Consider the following 22,847-nt stretch of genomic DNA (forward strand, 5'->3'; position numbering starts at 1 on the left):
TTCACATTATAGCACCCACTTAAATTACCCTGTTAGTCCACAGTGTAGGAAAACCTGGTGAATACATATGGAACCCTTAACTTGCCTTCGCAACTATTTGAAGCATTTAGGAATCCATCAACCAGGAAAGAGAGCAGCATATTGAAAGTACCATATGGGCATTAAATGTGAACTTGTCAAAGGAAGAAAGAATAAACCATTTTCTACATTCCTCAAGGCCTGTATTTTTTTCTTTCACAATATGATTTTTTCTAACCATGTTTTGTTTTTAAGTAATCATTACAAGCCAAGGAAATATCCAAGTTACTAAAACCCTTAGCAGGCTTACAGTCTCCTCCAATGATTACCTAATACATTTGTCTCATCTGCTTTCCTTGTTGTGTGAAAACAGACTGAGGAAATGTGTAAATGCAGTGAATTGTTCCCAACTCTTTTATTCACCTTTCAGCATGCTAGTTCCTTCCCTTGGCATTGATATCATTATGCATTTGTCAAAGATAGACTGTCACTTTAGAGCTTCTATTATGTGCAAGATTTGGCAGCACATTTTACCTTTGGGATTTGCTTATATCCTTTGCATGTTATTGTACTGCTTTGGCATTCAGTAAATTCAGTACACCCATTTCTTTGATGTTCATTCCAGCCCCTAAATGTGGAAACAATGACTGAAATTTTGGATCAAAGAATCCCATAGATGGCAGGCAACATAATTTTGTGATAATTTACATGAGCAGAAAGAAATCCCATAGCTAGAATCTAGGCCTAGTAACTGTGCTACAATTTATGTACTCTTAACATTCTAGAAAAAGAGAAAGAGAAAGAAGGGGAATAAAGAACATGGAGGTCCAGTTGAATTAGGACCAGTGTGCAATTTCTTCATATAATTAAAAGAAATAATAGAAATAAATTAAATAATATCTGTTAAATAAATAAATAAATATACAATGAAAAGGTTTTTGTCAGTATAAGATGCAGATTCTCATAGAAGTGTAAGAATTCAGAGGTTAAGCACTGAAATGAACAAGGACTGACAATATCTCTCTCATATTTGTTCCAGAATCGAGGAAAAAGACAACCTTCCCATTTTCCATTGTTTCCTAAAATACAGTAGCCAGAACAAATACAGTAGCCAATCAAGTTAAATGTAAAATTTAATCAGTGATTTAAAACAAAAGAAGTAAAAGGATTTAAAAGAGCAAATTATTTCCAAACTTTATTTGTATTTGTAGAGAAAATGAAATTGCTTTGGTCTGACTGGTTTTTAATTAGTCCCCACTGATAATGAGTCAATCTAAAGTCAACATCCTCACAGCTGCTCACGTGGGCAGATAAAGGTGTGTAGAAGAATTTAAATATTTGATTTTTCTGGTATTTCATTTTACATAGAAAACAGAATAAATGCAATGAAATAAACCAAAATATATTCTAAAACATTTTTTCTAGTGGTGGAACATGCCAATGCTCGGGCAGCTTCTACGGGGCACTACAATATTGGAGTCATGTGTTGACATCATCCGTCTTGCTCTGCGAGCGCAGTTGGCTCGGCCAGTAATCGCGCACCCACAGGTACGTGTAACTGCCCCAAACCCCGTCTCCAAACCGCGGGATTTAAGACACAATTTTCCCATGTCAGCTATATGCAACAGTGCCATCCAGTGGCAGCTCAGCCTACTCACACTCGTACAACCCCCAGGAATCCAACAACATTACTATTTAACATGAAATAAACTTGTTTTCACTCTCCCAGCACCCCCAGCCACCCTTCCCCCTCCCCCTTCAGATTAAATGTTAACTACAGAGCATCAGAGAAATACATCCTGAGTTGCTATAAAATCCTCTCGTTGTATCCATGGGCACACACCAGAGTGTGTGTTTCTGTGTTTGGTGGGCAGCTGTGCGGGGCTGGGGCAGAGGAGAGCACTGAACTCCGGGCTTAGAGGTTTTTAGAGCATGCAGAACTGCACAGGGCTCGCACGAGGTCATGTCTTACCTGAAGTGTGAATTCACCTCTGAAGCAAGACTGTGATCTTGGCATCAATTGCCACTCAGGGCTGCTGGTTTAGGACCCTAAAATCCCATCCCCTTTCTCCTGTATGGCACTGACCTTCGTTAAAGTGACAGCAACAGCTGCACTTTGTACCCAGGTAACACTCTCGATCGATGCATCTAAAACCATTCTGTCTAATGTTCATATGCAAATAACACAGACCCCCCATATAGGTGTATGCATTGTGTATAGAACTATACAGAATAAAGTATTGCTGTAGTAACTTGTTCACAAAGAGCATTAAATATCCCCCACTGCTTAAAAAAGGTATGTAAAATGCACATGAGAATTTGCACAATTGATCATTCTCAGCCTTGCACTTTCCTTGTTTTGACACAACCTGCCAAAGGCCTTTAACTATTTAAATCCCATGTGATAACTGCTGTCAGATGTGTCTATTATCTTAATCACTGTAAGGATGGATAACCTAAACTACGGAAAGTTTAAATTACTTGCCCAAGATTATGTCACAAAGCACCGATACAGCCAAGAACAGATCATGCAAGACTGACCTTTAGTCTCTAACCAAAGCTATCAGTCCATCATAGATAAAGGGGGTGGGAGGGTGGTGGGTGGGGGATGGGGTGTCTTTTTTTATTCAAAGCAAAAAAATAAAACAATCTGTTATTTTAAATGTAAGAAATCATAGTGTTTCAGGAAAAAAAAACCAACCAAACAAACCAAGAGTTAAAGTTTCAAGGCTGAGGGAGCATCTGCTCAGGGGAAAAATCACATTAAACTCTTGCCTATAACGTCTATCAAAGAAACAAAACCAACCCCTATCTTCAGAGACCAGATGCTCTGCAGGGCTTGAGTCAATGATCAGCACAGAAAATTGGCTCATTTAGGCCTTGGCCCAGCAAGTCCTGTTGCAAGAGTGCTGCCTTCGGCTTGTAAGCAATGCTTCGGAAGTACATCGCATAGTTCCTTGCTTAAAGTTATAATGATGTTCCACCATTCTTTTGAAAAGGAGTCTAATGATAAATGAACATGAATATTTTAGAGCCTTCTCTAGAGAGAACAGGATATTTCGGAGACCAGAAGCCAGTAACTGCTCTTTGGCACACAAGCCGTCCGCACGTCTCGCTCAGCCTCCCTTTGCCCTCCCGTGCAGTGGAAGGGCCATCTCTGCCCCCATGGCAGAACGTTTTGGTCCCCTCGCTTTCCCCACCTCGTCCTCCGCTCTCCTTCGTAAGCTAAGGCACTCGTGTGCCATCCCCGGCGCTGGGCACTGCTGGGCTGGCCCCCGGCCCCTCCGCGCCCGGCCGGCCGACGATGCCGGTGCTGCCTCCGGCGGGGCTGCACCGCGCCTCGCCAGCACTACCGGGTCCTGCCGCCTTGAGGAGCAAGAGACCGGCACTAGGAATCGGTACCATCCTCCCCGGGACACCCCCAAGCCCAGACATCTTCTGGTGCCTTGCGGTGGGTTTTTAGTCCGGTAAAGAAGTCGCCCATGGTGGTCCGTGTAGCTTGCTTATAACCTTGGGCTAACCGTGTGCTTTATTCTATTGCCTAATCTAACATTGCATAACATTTCTTATGGATGTGTCCGACTTACAGGCAAGGGTTTGATGGGATCATGCACAATAAACCTGTCTGACCAGAGCCATTGTAGAACACTGGAGGAAAATTTGGTTTACATGGTCAATTGGTCATTTTTGTTTCTCAGAACGTATCGAGTGTCCATAGGAAAGCCATAAATTTTACACAATGGTAGCAGGGCTTCTGATTTACTGACAGTTGCTGGTTTGAGTTTTCACAAAAATATTTAGCTATAGGACAGTGTATTAGGCGTATTCTTAAAGGTAAATAACTGCAGCCAATAAAAGTTCAGCCTATAAAGGGTCCCATCTTCTAGGAGTTTTCTGCACTGAGAATTACTACCAGCATAATCATGGCTCCCTGCACACTAATATTTCCTCTGATACAGTATGATCAATGTTGTGGAAAAACATTTATTATATTTCTTCTAGCTACTTAAAGGCATTACTGAATTATGAGCATCGCAAAACGAATCCACTGTGCATTTTTTCTTTATGTGACGTTTTTACAATCTTCATTTTCTGCTTTGCAGCCACTGAGCTATAGTGATCGCACTATGCACCCTCTTACAACTGACACAGGGGCCAGGAACTCCTTTCTGCTTTATTACATTTGAAATGCACTTCATATGACAACATTCATTCTCATTCTGCATTGGACCCTTATTTAAAGGGAGAAGCCATTTTTTACTGGACCTATACTTAAAAGAGAAGTTATGAAAGAAATTAAAATGAAGGAAGAGGGTTTAAACAGCTGTTCCAAATATGCCTAGTTAACAAAGGTGACAAAGTTTTGACTCAAAAGAGAGAAAAATGGACAAGGAGGTATCAAGGCACTGGGCTGTTCTTAAAATGCTAATGTACAGATGCCTGTTTTCTTTCATGTTACATGGTTTTGAAACATGGTGCATTACTGGGGACACTCTAACTTCACTGGAACAAGGAATAAATGAGTAATATCGGAATAAATGAAAGTTGAGTCAGGTGCAAGATTCAGCTACACCGGACACGTGGACTCGCAGAGGGCAGTCCACCTAATAGCTACTACTCACAGCAACAGTAGATTCATGAAAACTTTGTGGTAGGAAGTCAGTTAAAATAAGATGGAAATAGGAGTGGGTTTGTTGAAATTATAGCTGGTTTTGGTAGAAGAAAGCAGATGTTTACTCTTAAGAAAATAATCCTACTAAGTCCTATGTAAACTTATTCTTCTTTTTAGGGATGAAATAATTATTCACTCTTCCTGCTTTCATATTCTGTGAATTTTCATCCAAATCAAAGTATTAATAGCAAGAGAGCATGAGGCAAGAACAAAATGTATAATAAGTTTGAGCACTTGAACCAGTGATTTATGACCTAGAGCTACAGCCAACTTTATTGCAAAAATGACTTCACCCATTGCTCTCTGGAGATGGTAGTGGACTGAGAAGCATTAGAATATCAGAGGTGTTCACAAACAATTCCAGTCTCATTCTCACTTCCCTTTCCCCTCTCGCCCTTAATGCATACATGTCATCTGTTGCCTCCTTTCCTGCTCCTTGATGTCGGCAGATCGTGGTACCTCTCCCTGTCTTCCTGTGGGAACTGTCCATGGCCTCACATTTGTCACGAGCTCTGATTGAAGGGTTCCTTTCATATTTTTCTCTCCTCTTGCTTGAAGGACAGCTCAGTTCTGAGAGTGACCCCTTTGGTAACCCTTGAAATTTGCTAAGGAAGCTTGTCAGTGCACTGCAGATGATGATGTGGAGCATTTAACCACCATCTTTGAAGCAGTGTACAACACACCAACTAGCCTTTCATTTTCTGAAACTACCACATCCGTTTCCAGTGAGGGTTTTATTAAATACAGATCTGTGCCTGTTTTACGGACATTGCACATCCTTTTGCATTATTCCAGGACTCTGCCTTTAAACTGTCCAGCGATAATCCTACTTAAGACAAATTAACAATCTCTAAATGTCATTAGAAACAGAATTTCATTTCACAAATGCAACCAAAATACTGGAGCCTATGAAAGATGGTTAGCAAGGGCAGTCGCACCACTAGTTATGGCCTATCATACAGGAAACCTGAAGTGACCAACTGAGATGACATTTCTTTGGGTGCACAGAGATTCTGTGAGCATTATTCTAAAGATTTCTGTCGGTCATGACAAAGCCTCCTCTGGCATGGATGGGAGTGAGGCAGAGTGTCCTGCTGGCATCCTGTCGACTATACAGGAGCTGTGTATTTAGCATGGAGTGATCGACGTCACAGTTACAGGACGTGGCCTCTTCAAGTAATGTAGGCTGTTTCTCTCCAAAATAATAGTTATTTCGGTGGTATACAAGAGACACAAGGCTGGCTGTCAGCCAGATTTCAAAGCATAAATAAGCCACCATCTCATTTATGTACAGTCTTTACAGGCGACAGTAATATGTATGAGTGACTGCTATATTTAGGAATGACAAGATGGCCATTATTAATAGCTTAATTGACATTAATGCAATTACCCCTATCCTTATTGCAGTTAGTAGAATTACACAGAAAGCACTGGCTGAGGCCTTATTTTCCCTAGAGCTACCCAAGGATACGACATTTTCCACCATTCCAAATCTAGTCTTTGACATTAGATACTTAGCTACAGAATCATTCCAGTAAATCATTATAAATGCATTATAATAAAGATGTTATGAGCTATTGGATATTAACCCCCAGCCCCTGAAGAGAGATAAATATACTGTTTGCAAGATTTCTGCTTTTGTTTTGCATTGGAAAAAGGGTTTTGCTAACAACTAAAAAATTATAAAATGTTATGCTGATAATTAAATCACAGACTTCATCCTCTCTGTCAGATTAAAGCTAAACAGACGCTCAACATAATAAAAGAATATATGCATAGAGCATGAAGAACCACATTTTTGGTCCATCACAACCATGCATCTCATTTACAGATGCACATTTGTGTGTATGCTGTTTCGAGGCACAGCTATTCCATTTGCATATGCAAATGTCTCCATTTAAACATCTGATTGCTGGGCCTCATCTTCAGGAAACTTGCTTCCTTTTTTTTTGTTTTTTTTTTTTTGTGGGTGTGGGTTTTTGGGGGTTTGGTGGGTTTTTTTATTTTGTTTTTAATATTTTATTTAATTTCTTACTCTTGGTCTCTCTTCCCTATAGAAAAACAAGAATTTCTATGACTTTCTGATAAAGGAGTACATCACTGACATGTTCCAAACTCATGAAGTAAAAATAAACATACATTTATAAATTTCAGGCTCAGAACTGCCAAAAATTATTTTTTATCAACTTCATGGGATTCATGGGTTAATTCAGTTTCCAGCACAAACAGAAATTAAGAAATAGAAACATCATGAACACATTCACTCTACTGAATATGTAGGACCACCGTGCTAGGTACTGGACAATGACATACAGAGCAATGGTGCATTGCTTCCTCCCCAAAGAGACTGCATTGCAATACCAGCAAAGTAAACCAAGCACTAAACAGTGCATGTTGATCATTATGAAAACCAAGAAAATAGTTCTTACAGCACAGCATATAAAACCCCAAACTGGGATTACAAAATTATTTTTCAAACCAAATATGAAGTTTTCCTATCAAAATGTGTAACATGTCTGTATGTAACAGTTTCATGGCTTTGCTGGGTTTTCGTTTTTTTAATTCATTAAACCCAGCTGATGTGGAATTTTGCTTGAGTAGGACTAAAATCCACTGTAATAATTACTGAAAGGTGTAATTATCGTTACATACACACACATGAGTTTTTATGTCTGTATTAGCATGTGTACATGTTGGTATGCACATGTGCAGAAGATGGCTTTGCTGTTTTCTTTTCCCTTATTACCCGAGGACAGTAACGTGTAGGCAGATAGATTATGAACTTTAAAAAGCCATATATCACTGTGGTGCATTCCATTTTTAGCTAGTCTTTCTTGGAGGTGATTTGGAATAAATTCAGCTTGAACTAGTGCCTGAAAGAGATCTGTCTCCAGTATAACTGACTGCTGAGCTATGCTAGTTTGTCAGCTTTCAGGGCAGGGTTCATGTGTCTTATCTGTCCTGGCTATGCTGTTGATCACAGCTCAAACTCCCAGAGAGAACAACTCCCATAATAAAGAGTGAATTAAAAATGAAGCTTTAGCACCAACGAGGCACTTCTTATCTTGTAAAGTCTTAAGTCAGATACTTCATTATACTTCAGCTCTTCTAAAACAAATACAGATCTGGCATCTGGTGAGAATACTTCCTGGAAGGTTTCCTCTGTTCAAATGTGAAACTGGAGACAAGGCAATAGGTTAGAACTCGGAGCTTGCAATAAGCATGGTGTACCTTTGTGTTTAAGTGTGTGCAAAGGCAGTGGATTTTTTTAATTTAATTTTACATTAAAACATATATTTTTGACAGTTAATTGCTGAGGTCTATGGCCTGTAGGGGGAAAATAATCAGGACAATGGTGGATCTCTCCAAAGCAAGGCTGGAGGCCTATGTTCCAGTAAAAGGAGTGAGACAATTTCAGGAAAGCCAAAGTTTTACTATCAATAAAAGTAACCAGATGATCTAACGGCCCTTTCAGCCCTAAGAGCTAGCACTGTTTATATATGTAATATGCACAGAAGGTTTTAGAGAAGAACATATCTAAGTCTATGTTATTGTCTTCATTATTTCACATCATGGAGCAAAGGAAAAAAGACAAAAGTATTGTTACCCAGGCATTATCCTAATTAGCTGAGATCCAATAGCATTATGAATCCTGATACTCTCAGAGGAGAGAACATGAGCTTCTGCAGCATCAAGGGGACTGAGAGCAGAAGCAGCTATGGAGCAGTCCACACTCCCCTACACTGGCTAGTTTGTAAGCTGGATGTCAGAAAATTCTAAATTCTGTCTCAACTTATTGATTCAGGTCTGGCTTTGGAAGATAGTTCTGGTATTATAAAGGTGTAGCATAGCTCAGAAGACATGGATACATTTCCTGGCTGTGCTTCAGTTTTCCTGTGCAACGGATAGTATATGGAACTATTTCTATAAGTAACTTGGCTGAAGAGAACAGGATTCTTCAGTCTTTGCCCAGATGACCTGTTGGCTCTTCACAGCTCATTTTGGAATAAACTGCAGCAGCTAAAGAAATTACTGCTCTGTAGAAATTATTGAAACTACAGCCCACCCAACCTCTGAAGAACGTGTGGACTCCGTAACAGAGGCACAGAGGGGTGGTCCGTCAACTGTCCAGCTGCTGCAATTCATGGCCTTACACGTTAATATCAATATTTTTTTTGAAGTTAATTGAAGTGAATATACCAGGCTGTGAACAATGGCAGATGAAGGATGAAGGCTTTGACTCACAACCCTACTCGGACTTGGCTGAAGCAGCGGAAGAAGTTACTACCCTTCTTTGGCAGTTACTCAGTCCCTGCAGCTGAAGTGGTGAAAGATGACCAGCCTATAATCTAATTCTGGTTTTCAGGATATAATCTTATACTTATTTTCAGCCAGCCATGGAGCTGTTATTACCAAATGTCTGTGAAGTGTGTGATTGAATGTTCCAGACAAAAGTGAAAGCTGACAGAGGCAAAAAGAGAGAGAGAAGCCAAAGGATTTACTTGATGGCACCTTTTCCAGAACAGAGAAAGGAGGGAAATAACAGGCTGCAAGCTTGCCACCTCACTTGGGTACCAGGCACCAACAGCCAAAGACAAGCAAGTCCAGGAAATTACTTTTGATGGATTTCTGACAGCAGCTGTATGGCCACGGTAAAGTAGACCCACAAGTCAAAGCCAACAGTGAAGAGGTTATTGCACACTACCTGTAAATTTAGACAAAGTTTTGTCTAAGAAGGTCAAACCTTGCTATTGTTGAAACCATTCTGATAGGCTCAGCTTTGAAAACAAACTGGGAAGTGGAAGAAACAATTCCTTTTCTGTCATGTTACTGTCACAAAAGTAATGAGCATCCTTTCCTAGGTCCTAAGATACAGGACAATTCCTGAGCATTACCTTAAGAAACACATTAATAATTCTGAGGAATGTTTAAGCTCCCTTCACCCACTTGTCTATGCTGCGAGTTCCTTCATTGGAGGCTGTGTCTTACTACCATTTTTGTTAATATGCTGTAGTCTTCAGTACTAGCCTAATGTATTGCTTTGCATACTAAGGAATAAAGCTTACTGTGAGGTTTTTATAGGATTTAAAACTTCTAAATAAAGGCAGTATCATCAGAATGAAACAGAATTATAAGGGTTTTTTAGAACAAGTTAAATGAGAAGTGGTGCAGTGGGGAGGGTGCTGCTTATAAACACTATATTTTCGATTACATCAACTTCAGTTTTATCACTGATCCCTGTTTTGTTTCTTTTGCATGTTAAGGCATTGTTCATACCCAGCCCTTTATGAAATGACACCCTGGTGTTGCATCAGGCTTTTCTTGCAAACAAAGTGACTTTCATACAAGCTCCCTTTCAACTTCAAAAGTAAAATGTTTTTGTAGTTATTAATGGTCCATTCTTGTGATTATCCATGGGTGAAGGGCATTTGCCTCACTCACATCTTTAATAGCAAATAATTAATGAGGTGTTGGAAATTAACAACAATTAACAATGCCTGGGAACAACAGCAGAAGGTGTTTTATCCTCTAGATGAAGTTGAGAGAATTTGTTTCTCAGGCAAAGGCTTATGCTTGCAAAGGAGGGAGAGATGAAGGGGGGATTTCTAATGCAATCCTCCTTCTTCTGCATTACCTTGTTGAACATCACTGAAGTGACTTGTCAGGTTGAAAAGAGAACAGGAAGGCCTCTGTTTCTGTGATACAGGTACATCAGTTCTAACTTCTACAGAGACTTTAAACCTTAAGTTCAGAGCCTTCAGGAAAACCCAGAAGTTTCTAATGGGATCATGCTTCAGAACTGTATTGCTTTGAAAGCTCAGACTTTCTGAAGTAACTGAGTCATTTTGGTAGAAAAACAACATTCTGCTCTATTATATTTGCATATGACATGCGATTATTCCTGGTGACATCACGGTTGCAGAATGTTTGCATGTGTTCAGAAAAGTTGATATGTTCACAGAAGATGCTGAGCCACAGCTCAGGGAATACAGAAGAATATTCTGGGAATATTCACTGCAGACTTGATTTGTCCTTTTGGTCTTTCCCAGGCATAGACAAGATACTGAGCAAAACCCAATGTAGTACAGACAGTCCTTTCCCTCTTTAATTATATGCAAATAAAACACATTAATAAATGTGCAAAATTGTCATTAAAATGTGCAAGATAGTCATAAGCCCACATAGGAGGAACAGGACCATTTCCCTATAAGTGACAGATTTTCCATTTTCCACAGAAATGAAAAGCTGATGAAGAAATCCAGTTCTGCTTGTCCCTAGCTGCCCATACCCCAGTCGGTGCAGCACACAGGAGCGAAGGAACTTTAAGTCAAGTCCCCACTGCAACTCCTCATCATGATCTTGGGGAAGAACAACATAACCGTGTCTGTTTTCTCTCTCTGTTAAGTTGAACAGGCAGCTGTGAAACAGCTGAGGCTGGACCTTGTCCCTTGTTGGAGAGTAATGGAAGTATAGAAATTTATCAGGAACCTGCCCAAAACAAGCAAAGTTCTTCTGCCTTCTAGCTTGGAATCCTTTACTTTTAGCTTTTCAGATTTATACTGAAGTGTTACCCAATACCCAAGAGAGATCTACAGCACACAGCAAGAAAACAGGTAAAGGAAAAATACTTTCTCCCAGAGAGAAAGTCAAGAACATTCTAATGTCTTGACTTAAATATGAGATTGGGAGTATTTAATTTCTAAGAATGAAATTATTATATAGTAGAACTGAATGATAAGAGTACATTGCTCTGCTCTCCTTGGCTCAGGTGAACAGGAAATATTTTCTAGCATGGGTTCAGTTAATGATCCCAATTTACAAAAGAATAATCTGTGTCCCTGAATTTCCACATCCTTGGAACATGGTGTTACAATTGGCATTTCTATACACAATGGGGAGTTTTAGAAAGCACAGAAAGTTTTAGAAAGAAAAATATATCTTTTTGCAAATTTTTAAGGTTAGAGGTTTGAGATGCTGATGCCAGAGGTGATTTTTCTGTTCTCCTTCTGTTCAGTACAATGCAAAGCCTAGAGTTGGTAACCTAATTCCATATGCAGGAAATTTAACAGAATGCACATCAATTTTTTTTGCCTTTGGATTCACACTGTAGAGGTGATTTCTTGTACGTCTGTGTGGATCTCATGTAGGTAGAAGATAATGTGTGTACATATCACTTCTAAGTATTATTCTGACAACTGTGTATTTTAATCGGGTACTACCAGGTAATATAATTCACTACCTATACTACTTAGATTTGAGATGAGAAAACCCTGAAGAACAATAACAATGCAAATACTGTGGCATGATAAAAAAGTGCATAGAATGCATATCCTGAAATACATTCAATTGCTTTTAAAAATTATTTTTAAAAAAAATTAGTTTGACTCAGGAAAAAAGTAGCATAACCCCAAGCAAAGTACAGTGGATGTTAATCCATCCAATCAAGAAGGGTGTAACAGAACATAAAATTCAGAGAACAGCTCTGCAGCCATAGAGTCCCAGGAACTTTGTAATGAGTAAGATGGAGAAAGATTGGAGAATGTTTACAGAGATAAAGCAGATGCAAGAAACTTCAGAGACTTCCATGTAAGGTTAAGCCTCCACTTTTCAGGTCACCCGCTGTGGACAAATTTGTCGTTCAATGCACTGTGACTAAGTGGTGGGAGCTCTATTTCAGTTATATCTACAAGCAAGGGTCAAACACCGTATGCCCAACCTGACAGCAGACAGTTTCATCTAAGCCAACCAGGTAGAGAAGGAATGCACTTCAACTGTTCTTAACATCCCCTTGGCTTTATCTTGCACTTCTAGGCATGACAGCATGCATGGTATTTATGGCTGAAAAGAATTTCCATCTGTAAGTTTATTGTCTTGTAAAAATCAGTGAGAAAATGACTTAAATACACCAAACCCAGCTTACATGAGGGAAGATAGATTTTATTCTCACTTTGTACAGCAGAAAACCTATTACCATGTTGCTATTTAGAGGTTTAATAGAGCTCCACTGTATTTCAGAACAGTCATACTGCTTTAGCTCAGCAGCTCCAACTAATGTTTTGCTCTGCCTCCAAGGTCATAAGCAGATGCCTGTGGAAGAGTAGGAGGGCAAACACACTTCTCTTTTCCAGCCTCCTTCTATTTTCAGCTTGGGAACATTATGGAGGAGTGGTGGTTCTTACACATTCACTACCACCAGTGAATCTCCCTCCCATGAACCTCTGCACACCCTTTTTTAGCCATTGTAAAATGAAAGTACAAGATGCTCTGGCAACAATTTCCATACATCTGATCTCCTTGGCATAAGGAACTCCCCCACCCTTTGGTTTTTCCTACAGTGCACTATTAGAAATCTATTACCCTACTAATCTTATCATAGTTTTCTTTCATACAGAGCCCGAGTGTGCAGTCCTCCTTCAAGTAGCATTTTCATTTACTCCAATTACTGCAGGTTTGGGAGCTGAGTTGTTAACCCTCAATATGTCACTAAACCATTGTACTTCTCTGAGAGCTTTTTGTGTAGAAGATGAAGTATATGAAGCTGCTAATGTAGGCTATATATTACTGGGCTCAACCACAATGGTCAGAAACACCTGGCACTTTTGCATTTGTCAGAGCATGGGAAGCTGAAAAATCCTCGACTTAGTGTAGATGCTACAACTACATCAGTGTGTTATGAACATTATTCTCATACTTAATCCAAAACACAGTGCCATACTGGCTACTAGTGAGAAAATTAACTCTTTTTCAGCTGAAACCAGGACTGTGGTCTTATTTTCAGATTCACATTTTAGATACTAAAAAAGACACAGCTTGCCATAAACTTTTATTTGAAGAAGAACATTCTCAGATATGTATTTGGCAAGTGGAGGGAACAATGACTATACATCTTCTACCCTCTTCAAGAGCTTCAGCAACCATTTTACCCTCCACCTGGATACTAATCAGGACTAGCTAGGGAAGGACATTAACACAACTTGCACCTCCATCCTGTAGGTTGCACGACTTTTGCGGGTCTAAACATTTGTCAGGGAAAACAAAATCTAAACCAAGCAAAAAAAAAAAAAAAACAACCTGCTAGGAACTAGGCTGAAACATGACCAAAAATATCAAAGGCACTAGAGGTGCTACTTCAGGATTCTGATACATATGACATCAATCTGCTCTTCTCTGTACAGTTCCTCAGGTCTGGAATTCCAGCTTCTTTGGCTTCTATTAAAGTGGGTGGGTTTTTTCAAACTAGCCAACATGTATGCCTCTCAACCAATTTAATTAAATTTTACAAGGGAAATGCAGTCATCTGAGTACCGAAAAAATCTTGCTCTGTTAACTCCAGTTATTTTCTTACTTAGGAGGACTGTATGCCATTAAATCCAGCAATGTAGCAAGAAGTTCTCACAAATATATTGGTTTAGTTTTTGCATGATGTCAGCAAAAATATACAACTTTTCATTCACTGGAATACCTAGAGATTGTATTAAAGAAAATAACACAGTATTCTGCAGTTGAGTTCATAATTGGCAAATTAGGGATTCTGTACATTTTCTGCAATCTGTTACCTAAATTTCCCTTTAAATATTCTACATTCAATCCTCAGTTTGGGTTTCTGCCTCCTTTCACAGAATCACAGAATGTTAGGAGTTGGAAGGGACCTTGAAAAATCATCTAGTCCAACCCCTCTGCAGAGCAGGATCACCTAGACTAAATCACACAGGAACGCATCCATGTGGGTTCTGAACGTCTCCAGAGAAGGTGGCTCCACAACCTCTCTTTATGTCCACTGCTCCCAGATTATGTACTCTTGCCTTCTTTCCAGAATCCCACAGGCTTTCAAGAATTCCTTGGCCAAACAACACTGTCAAGTTAATCATACAGGTGTCGCTTTTACAGTCATAACTTGGAGATCCTTGTTAACTCGGCAGATGAATTTGTAACTAGGCTGTTTGTATGTACACAACCTTCATTCATCCCCTCATCAATTTAGACAACTAGAGGACTCTCCATAACTGTACTTTAAAGACAAGAACTTCACCAACCTATCTGAGCTACTCCAATACCCTGGCAAAGCTGCATGCCCTGAAATCACATCACCCATAGCTGCTGCACCATTAGTGGCCTGGGCAGATTTACAAGGGAGAAAGGATGGACTTAGAAAGGCTATAGCTCACTCTTTAGTGCACCATGCAGTGGCTTGGTCTTCTCTTTCCCCATTTCCACTGGAATTGTATTCCAAGCAAGAGACATCCCTATCCTTTCTAGGAAATTGAACAAGTAAACGAACAAGTAAATTCCAAAGACGTTAATTCACTTTCTCCATTAACTAGTTACCAAACTGTTATCCAAGTTTTTTTATTGCCTTATGGCCCCCGATAGCTACATAGGATCCTGACTTAAATGCATTCTTACACAAGTTCCTCCAGGTAAAACACACTATAGAAAGCAGGTAAATATAACGTGATATGCTGGGTATCATACTGGGAATGGTACAAAGCCATCTGTTAGTGAACTGTTCTTCCATCTGATAGCACTGATGATGTCATTCACAATAAAAAAGAAATGAGAGGATTGTCAACAAAGCCATAAAATGAAATGATAGTCCCCTAATGTGAAGCAAAATCTAATTGCACCCATTCTCTGCTTGTCCTCCCCCCCACCAGCTGTTTGCTTACCTTCACTTGCAGATGTTTCAGTTTGTCTTGTCTCCTCCAAGGCCTCTCCTATTCCTACCCACTCTGCACCACTCCTTTTCATTCCAGACTTATTTTAAGGATACTGAAGCTGTTGCACACTCTTCACACTCAGAGACTGTGCTGTCAAATCTCAATATGACACAAAAAGTATTTTGCAGGAGCCAAACTTCAGGATAGAAATACTAGTTCACACTCAAGTCTTACACCTGTTTGTCAAGAGGGATAGAGTAATGCCAGGGCTTGAGGACTGAGGCATCCTTAGCACAACCTTCTCTACTCCTTGTCAAGCCCAGTGCTGTCACAGATCAGACATGCACAGGACAGAAGCCCCAAATATATATACTTGTGTAAACATGGACAGAGTAATGAAATTTTGTTATTGAAAAGGTCGACCCTAAATGATCAAAGAAAAAAAATCCATAGTAATATGAACCAGATACATAAAACTAGATTGATAGCCAAATTTTGAGCTAGATTTGGTCTCCAATTTATACTGAGATCACTAAGGCTTATCCACTGGAATCTGATGAAAGAATAGATCACATAGAACTGTAGTGTAGCATCTTTATAGTGCTCTGCATCTTGATCAGGAAATAATAAAATCCATTATTAAAGATTTGAGTAAATACTAGACTTCAGACATCCTAGCACTGCATTCAGATGCGCACCATGTACTCACACTAGGGTTGTTCTTACCACTACTACTGATTTCCTCCTGTGTTAAGCAAGAGATTATCACAGCAAAAAATACCTGTGCTCTAAAATATATCGTGGACATGCCACAAGATTGATATTTAAACTGCTGGTCATGATTCCTATACCCAATCAGAAAAGATTTTCACAACAGTTAGGACCATCTTATTTACCGTGGACTAAACACCAGATATGGGGTTGCATTCTGAGCAAATCTGAGTAAAGTTAATCAACCTAACTCTTTATAAAGGGTTGAAAATAAGGGATCTGTATGCCATGACCCTCACAGCATCTGCCCAGGATGCTAAAGCTTTATGAATTATCTTGAATATTCTAAGCAAGACAGAGTACGTTCTCAAGGGAGGGAGAATAAAGTACATTCCTTCTCCATGAATGGGAGTTCCCCATGACTAAAAAACTAAAAAAGCAGAAATGAGACAGCATCCTGGCACCAATCAATCAGAAATCACCAACTTGGTATCACCTACCTGTCTCCCATTACCTACAAGTAAAGCTACTTACTGCGACTGCAATGTAGTCTTCCTTCCAAGTTACTTGCATTGCACTCTGCATTATCAATGTGGTTTGGTATGTATCAGAGAAAAGCAAGTAAGTAGAGGATCAGTCTACACAGGAAAAAAATAGCCAGGGAAATGGCATTTTCCAATCCTCTATTTTAAACAGAAAAAGGTGGAAAAGAGACAAGTTAGGAGTCTCAGTGTAATTTAAAATACTTTCTTATCACTAATATCAATTATAAATGTTTATTCTAATTTATGAACACCTGCTTGACATCAACAGAACTGACACACCCCTCCAATTACTTTTCTTATAGGATGGCATATTTATTTCACTCTGATGAGATGAGGCTTTTCTAATTTCCTGTATAACCACCCCCAGCTCTCTGTATCTCTCCCATTAAATTGTGAACAGGCTTCACACATATTTTTAGATGCTTGAAAACGGCAGGAAGAGCTTTTTGATGTTTCAGAACATATTCAGTCCCAGTGTCTCAATATTGTTTGCTTGCTAACTCCTCAAGCTTATGTCATCCATATGAACGGTCTTCAGACTTCTCAGAAAGTTTACCATATCATTAACATCTGCCTAAAGTGCTGCAGTCAGAGGTCTTTCCTTCTAATGTCAATGCCACTTTGAAAAGAAAGTTGCAGGATTCCTCCATGTCTTAGAACACACTTAGAAGTCAAGCTCTTAGTTTCTATGATTAGTCTGTAACAATGTCAAGTGTGAAATTTAAATTAATGAGCGCTTCACTTATTGAAATGACTTCAGCACTTTTGCTACTTTCATTGATTTCTATTTACTTTGGCAACCACAAATACGAAGAACATATTTCTAGATGTGACTAAACAGACTAATAATATACTGGTATAGATGCACCTACTGATCGAACGTTACACTTAACTCGAAGCTTATTTTGAAAAATTAACATAATAGGAGAAATGTTTTATTTATAAAGCACTGTTCGTTTCCTGCAGTTCAGACGGTGTCACCTTTAAGTTATTTCCTTCCCATCTCTCCACACTAATGATTGGCCTACACTACTGAAACAGAGCAGTAAATATGGTATCAACATTACCCTTCCATAGAATCAATTTAAATTTCAACTAATATATTCATCATCCAGTAAATACCATCTCAGCAGCAGATAGTGCTGTAGCTAACCTTCAGGGTATTTCAGCCCCCTGAGAGAGGCCAGTTTGAAGGAAGAAGCTATATTTGATTCATAAGTAGTAGACACACATGTGAAAAATCTTTCCTCACACCCCCCCCCCCCCCCCCCGCTCTTCTCCACACATAAAAGTAATTTATTTTATTTGCTAAAAAACTTAGAAAACTTGCATTTCATTTCTTACTAGTATCTAGCAGAGTGCTAATCAATGGAAATATTTAAAAGGATACATGCTGAAAAAGCAAAGCCAAGGCCATGATTCTCTGCCTATAGGGTGGTTTGGGCTTGTTGGGTTTTTTAAAAATAAATACATATGGAAGATAAAAGGAAAAGAGAAAGCAAGTCTCCCCAAAGGCTACTCGATGTGTTTGTAATGCAGCAGGTGGCTCAGAGATGGCGTTGTACCTGCTGGAACCCTCCACACCCTCCATGACGTAGGTCTACCCTCGCCCTTCTCAAAGCCACATGGTTTTTATATATCACAGCCAAATCCACAGCTTAAAGCTACATTCTCATGTCAAACAAACAACCAAAAGAAACTAAGGATAGAATCTGGCCTTCAGAATAATCACCAGAGCAAACCCTTACTCTGTGAACTGGATGTTATATGCAAACATGGACTGAAAAAAATAGAGGAAAGATTAATACACTAAAAGAACATGGAGAGGTTGAGCTTTTAAAATTATTTTGTTTTAAAGGCCAGGTTCTGCAAGCCCTTACATTTCCCTAAAAAGCTATAGCTGCACATATCTTACAAAATAAGACATCCACTCTCTCAAAACATTTGTGTACTACTGATATAGAAACTGGGATTATTACCAGCATGGCCATGACTGTAAACTTGAAGCCACTTGCTCCTGTAGAATTCCATGTGCAAATGAATGCCTGCAGGCATCACTGGCAAATGAAGACTGCAGCATCACGTATAGTCTAGAAGCTTCAACATGGCAGTCTGTTGATGAAGATTTATGAATTCCTCCATCTATGGAAGACACTGCTAACATGAGGCTACGAGCTCCATTTTAAATTTGAAGATTAACCAGTCTCTCTTCTTTTGTTTATTTTGCAGCAAAAATTGCTGCTACTGGAGGATTTTCTTTGGGGATGCTTGAGCAGTAGACATGACAGTTGTGGAAATAGAAAGGTTTCAAGCTTCATAATTTATGTATTTCATCTTCTCTTCTGCACTTCATTAATTTCCATCAATTTATAGACCATGGCCTTCATTTTTGTAAAGGGCCAAATTTGAAATATTTCCTATTTAAATTCCCTCCATCCCCTAGACCCTATCTGTCATCCACACCCCTCAGTTATTCTCAGAAACAGTGTAGTGGTATGATACCAGTGTATGAGAGACTTTAAAACAGTTAGTAACTTACTTTTAAATTTTTTTTTAAGAGCAAAAAGGGCATTTATTATTTCAGAAAAGATTGCCCATATAGCTATGACTGCACAGGAAGAACAGTGTGTTCTTGGAATAGGTGACAGTACTCTACTGGGTAGAAAAGCTTTCTTAGAGCAAGTGACAGAGACAAAGTTAGAATTTTTCTGGCAAGCATCCTATACAGGCACATCTGCAAGTGTTCCAGCTTCCTTCTCTGCAACCATTACCCTACAGGACTGTTTCTGCTGAAATTAGAAGAACATATATATAAATTTTGGCTCCATGGTTGCATCTTAGTCTAAGCAATTACATATGAATAGCAGAAGACTCCCAGAGCCTTTTATTTGTTCAACGATCCCCAGAGATCCAAGTAAAATCTGAAACCTTTCTTGACATTTGGACACAGACTGGACATTCTAAACACTGCATAAATTCTGAATTAATATGCCTACACAACAGCCTTTTTAATTTAAGGAAGAGAAGGATGTGCCTGAACCTATTAAGAGGTGCAAGAGGTTTGTACACTGAAGCCAGTCATTAAAGCTGAGATTTGAGAAGGGTACAGAAAAACACAATTTTGTGAGGGATGACACAAGTTCTTTAATGAGCTCATAAAGGATTCTGGACTTTTTGTGGACACTGTGACCAAAACGAAGTTTGGATTCTGGTCTGATTTTTTATCAATTTCAGCTATAAAGGTAATGCTATTTTTCTGTCTCTGATCTCCTGGGTCAATATTAGAAAAACAGTTAAAATAAATTAATTTGATAAAAAAGCAAGTAAAATCAAGCCTGTGCTTGATTGGAATGTTTTCTCTCCATGTGATACAGATACACATGAACAAGCCACATCATCACAAATAGGTGGCATGACAAGACTAGGGCCAGTTTTGGCAAATATCAGAATGCTCAATGGTATAAGTAACAGCACAGCTTTGGGGCAAGCACTCATCTTCAATCCATGAAACAGTGATGCCACTGGTTATTTCATATGTGGGGATGCGGAGAACAGAACTGCTGTACAGAAAACAGGCAAACTGGCTGCAATGTCATGTCACAGGCATACAAGGCCAAAATCAGTCCTCAGTTACAGAGTCTGAAGCAACTAAAACCCTAAAAGACAGCTATAGCTTTCTGGATGTTGGACTCCATTGCAAAAGACTGACAAAAGCTGCCAGAAGAGCTGATACACTTTAGTGAGAGGAGTGAGTGAGGCAGAATTCCCAAATGTGATTCTCCTGTTGTATGTTGCCCAATATATCACGCTGTCACCTTCACCCCCACTGCTCTCTCCAGGGCTCAACTTTGAGTTTTATGACAAGACTACAGCGAGATTATTGTATAATGAGACTATCTAGGAGGGCAAGGGCTCTTATTGAGAAACTCATCTAGCTGCATGCTGAAAACAGAAGAAATAAAACAAGGACTGATGCAGGGGCAAAATCAAGCCTGTGAGTGCTGTGCAGGAGTGCTCTACAGGTAGTGCTACTCTGTTGTGAGAAGTTAGGCTGGTACAGTGAAAACATGGCCATAACAGGGGCCAAGGGTCTTTAGGGTCTTAGAAAATCTTACTGCTGGTTTTAATGAGCTGCCCTGTGAATTCAATCCAGCAGCATCCCAGTGACACAAGAAAAATCTTCACTAGGTCCTTTATGTGCTTCCTGACCCTATCATCATCATAACACTAAACAGAAAAGAGTTTTGAGAGCACTAAGACAGATAGCACTGAAGTATGGACAGCATTTTCCAACTTATTCCATCAAACATATGAACCTGCAATTCATAGAAATACAGAGAGTAGATACAGCACCTGCTCAAAGATTAAAGGACAATCTGGTACTAGAATGGTATTAATCCACCATTATTTTTACCTTTCTCACTGTGCTACTTATTTGAAAATATTGATTGCTGTCATTAAATAATTGTTTTGCCCCACACAATGCAGTGTTTTGCATATTTGCTGATGTTTCCCCAAAAGCACGGGGGGAATGAATCACTACTGAAACAATTTACTTTCAGTTAGTGCATGAATGCCTTCCCATGATGCTCTGATGCTTTGTTTGTCCTCCTATAAAAATTATTTATGACCCAAGTGTGATCTTTTAAATCAGAATACTTATTCAGAAATCAAAGCTCCAGCATGTTAATGCAAGTAGAAGCTCTGACTAATTTTTCAAAGCCACGTTGAATATTCAAAAGCTAGAACTGAAGGAAAGGAGTTAACATTAATTAATATTTGAAGCAGTAAAATAAAAGCAACAGTGAAGCTAATTTTGCAGGACAATTAATCATGAGTCTTGCTAATTACACATGGGATTTTGCAAATGATTTTTTTCTCAGGTAGCGGAGTAAAAATGATAATCCACTACCCATCAAAATCATTGGCTCCTCACCAATGTCCCCAGCAAGAGCAATTAGTGGGAACAGCAGAGCCCTAGTAATTGCATGTCAAGAGAGGAGAATGTTAGAATTTTAATTGCTCCAAATAAAGACCACTTGCTCATACATACACCTGACTGTCCAAAACTAGCCTGCAAGCCAGAGCAAGTATGCAACCACTTCCAGGTGTCTGAACAAAAATAACTCTGTGGGAGAAGCACTCTCTAAGCAAGACATGCAGTTTCTGGAAGAAAATATCAATATGCACTTATATTCTGAACTGCAGTGTCATCACTTGACTATAAGAACTAGAAAAAAATATATCACCCACTTGGGAAAAATGTGCATATTCTTTATATTTGCCAAATATTTATTGCTGACATTTTTTGAAGAACTTTAACTATCTTCAGGGTGCCAAGGGCTTCAAATTTACTGAATTTTAGGATCACCAATAAAATGTTTTTAACAAGACATCTCAAGAGGGCATAAAATAAAAAATTACCATATTCATGAGAGCAAGCCTGTAAGATTGCAATGCTATAAACGGGATGTCTATAATTTGCTTGTGGCTTTCTTAATTAAAAAAAAAATCCCAAACAACTAGTAATTAGAGACTCCAGTTACATTTTTGCACTTTTCCCCAACCACTGACATGCTACCATTACTTTTTTGTTTAATCTACTTACACATGGATGCACACAATTGCAAATAATCAATAATGTTTAAGTACGTGTCCAAGATCTAAATGATGATGGATATATTTAAATATTGCTTTCCAGGAAATTATTACTTTACTGGTCATGTAGTAACTTTAAATGTATATAGGTTAAAAATAACCCTGCTTTTTCCCTATTTCTCTTGAAGGTATTTACCATTTACTCTCATTTTGAAACCAAAACCCACAATTGCCTTCCAAGTACCATGAGCCTCTATTGTCTTTTGCTCTCTCCTTCCGTTTCTGTGAGTATCGTATCAAGGTGTTAAACCACTTACTTTCTGTTGTTAGCTTTGTTAAGCATTAAACCAAGAGTATAGCCTTAACTTGTCTAAATATATTCTTTGCATGTTCAAAATCACTGTACACTGTTTATTACACCATGACTGCTTGAGAGAAAAAAAGGCAGGTCATGCAGAGTGCTGCTTCCTTTCCTGAATTACCAGCAGATCACAGGTGTTTATCAGACTCCCGGAGGTGATTCAGGTAATAAACACCAGGATGGCAGTTTAAATGGTTAGAAGCTTTTCCATCAAATACAGTCCTTGCAGTCCTATCGTTTTGCATATATTGCTCACAAATGGCAAATTATTTATGCAGCCTCTT

General features: G+C 39.1%; 1 protein-coding gene across 4 annotated transcripts in view; it reads left to right on the forward strand.

Annotated features, from left to right (window-relative positions):
* The window catches only part of LOC311192798 (uncharacterized protein), a 39,831-nt gene that overhangs the window by 9,620 nt on the left and 7,364 nt on the right, over positions 1-22,847 (forward strand). For 2 of the 4 annotated variants that reach the window (XM_084265389.1, XM_084265388.1), the window contains exons 2-4: positions 1,444-1,566; positions 11,236-11,304; positions 22,391-22,486. In XM_084265389.1, coding sequence (XP_084121515.1) covers positions 1,444-1,566; positions 11,236-11,304; positions 22,391-22,486 — 288 coding nt within the window. The remainder of the gene's footprint in view (positions 1-1,443; positions 1,567-11,235; positions 11,305-22,390; positions 22,487-22,847) is intronic. The other 2 variants (XM_084265391.1, XM_084265390.1) reach the window with 1 other exon arrangement.

Source organism: Gallinula chloropus, assembly GCF_964237585.1.
Source record: "Gallinula chloropus genome assembly, chromosome: 5".
NCBI lineage: Eukaryota > Metazoa > Chordata > Aves > Gruiformes > Rallidae > Gallinula > Gallinula chloropus.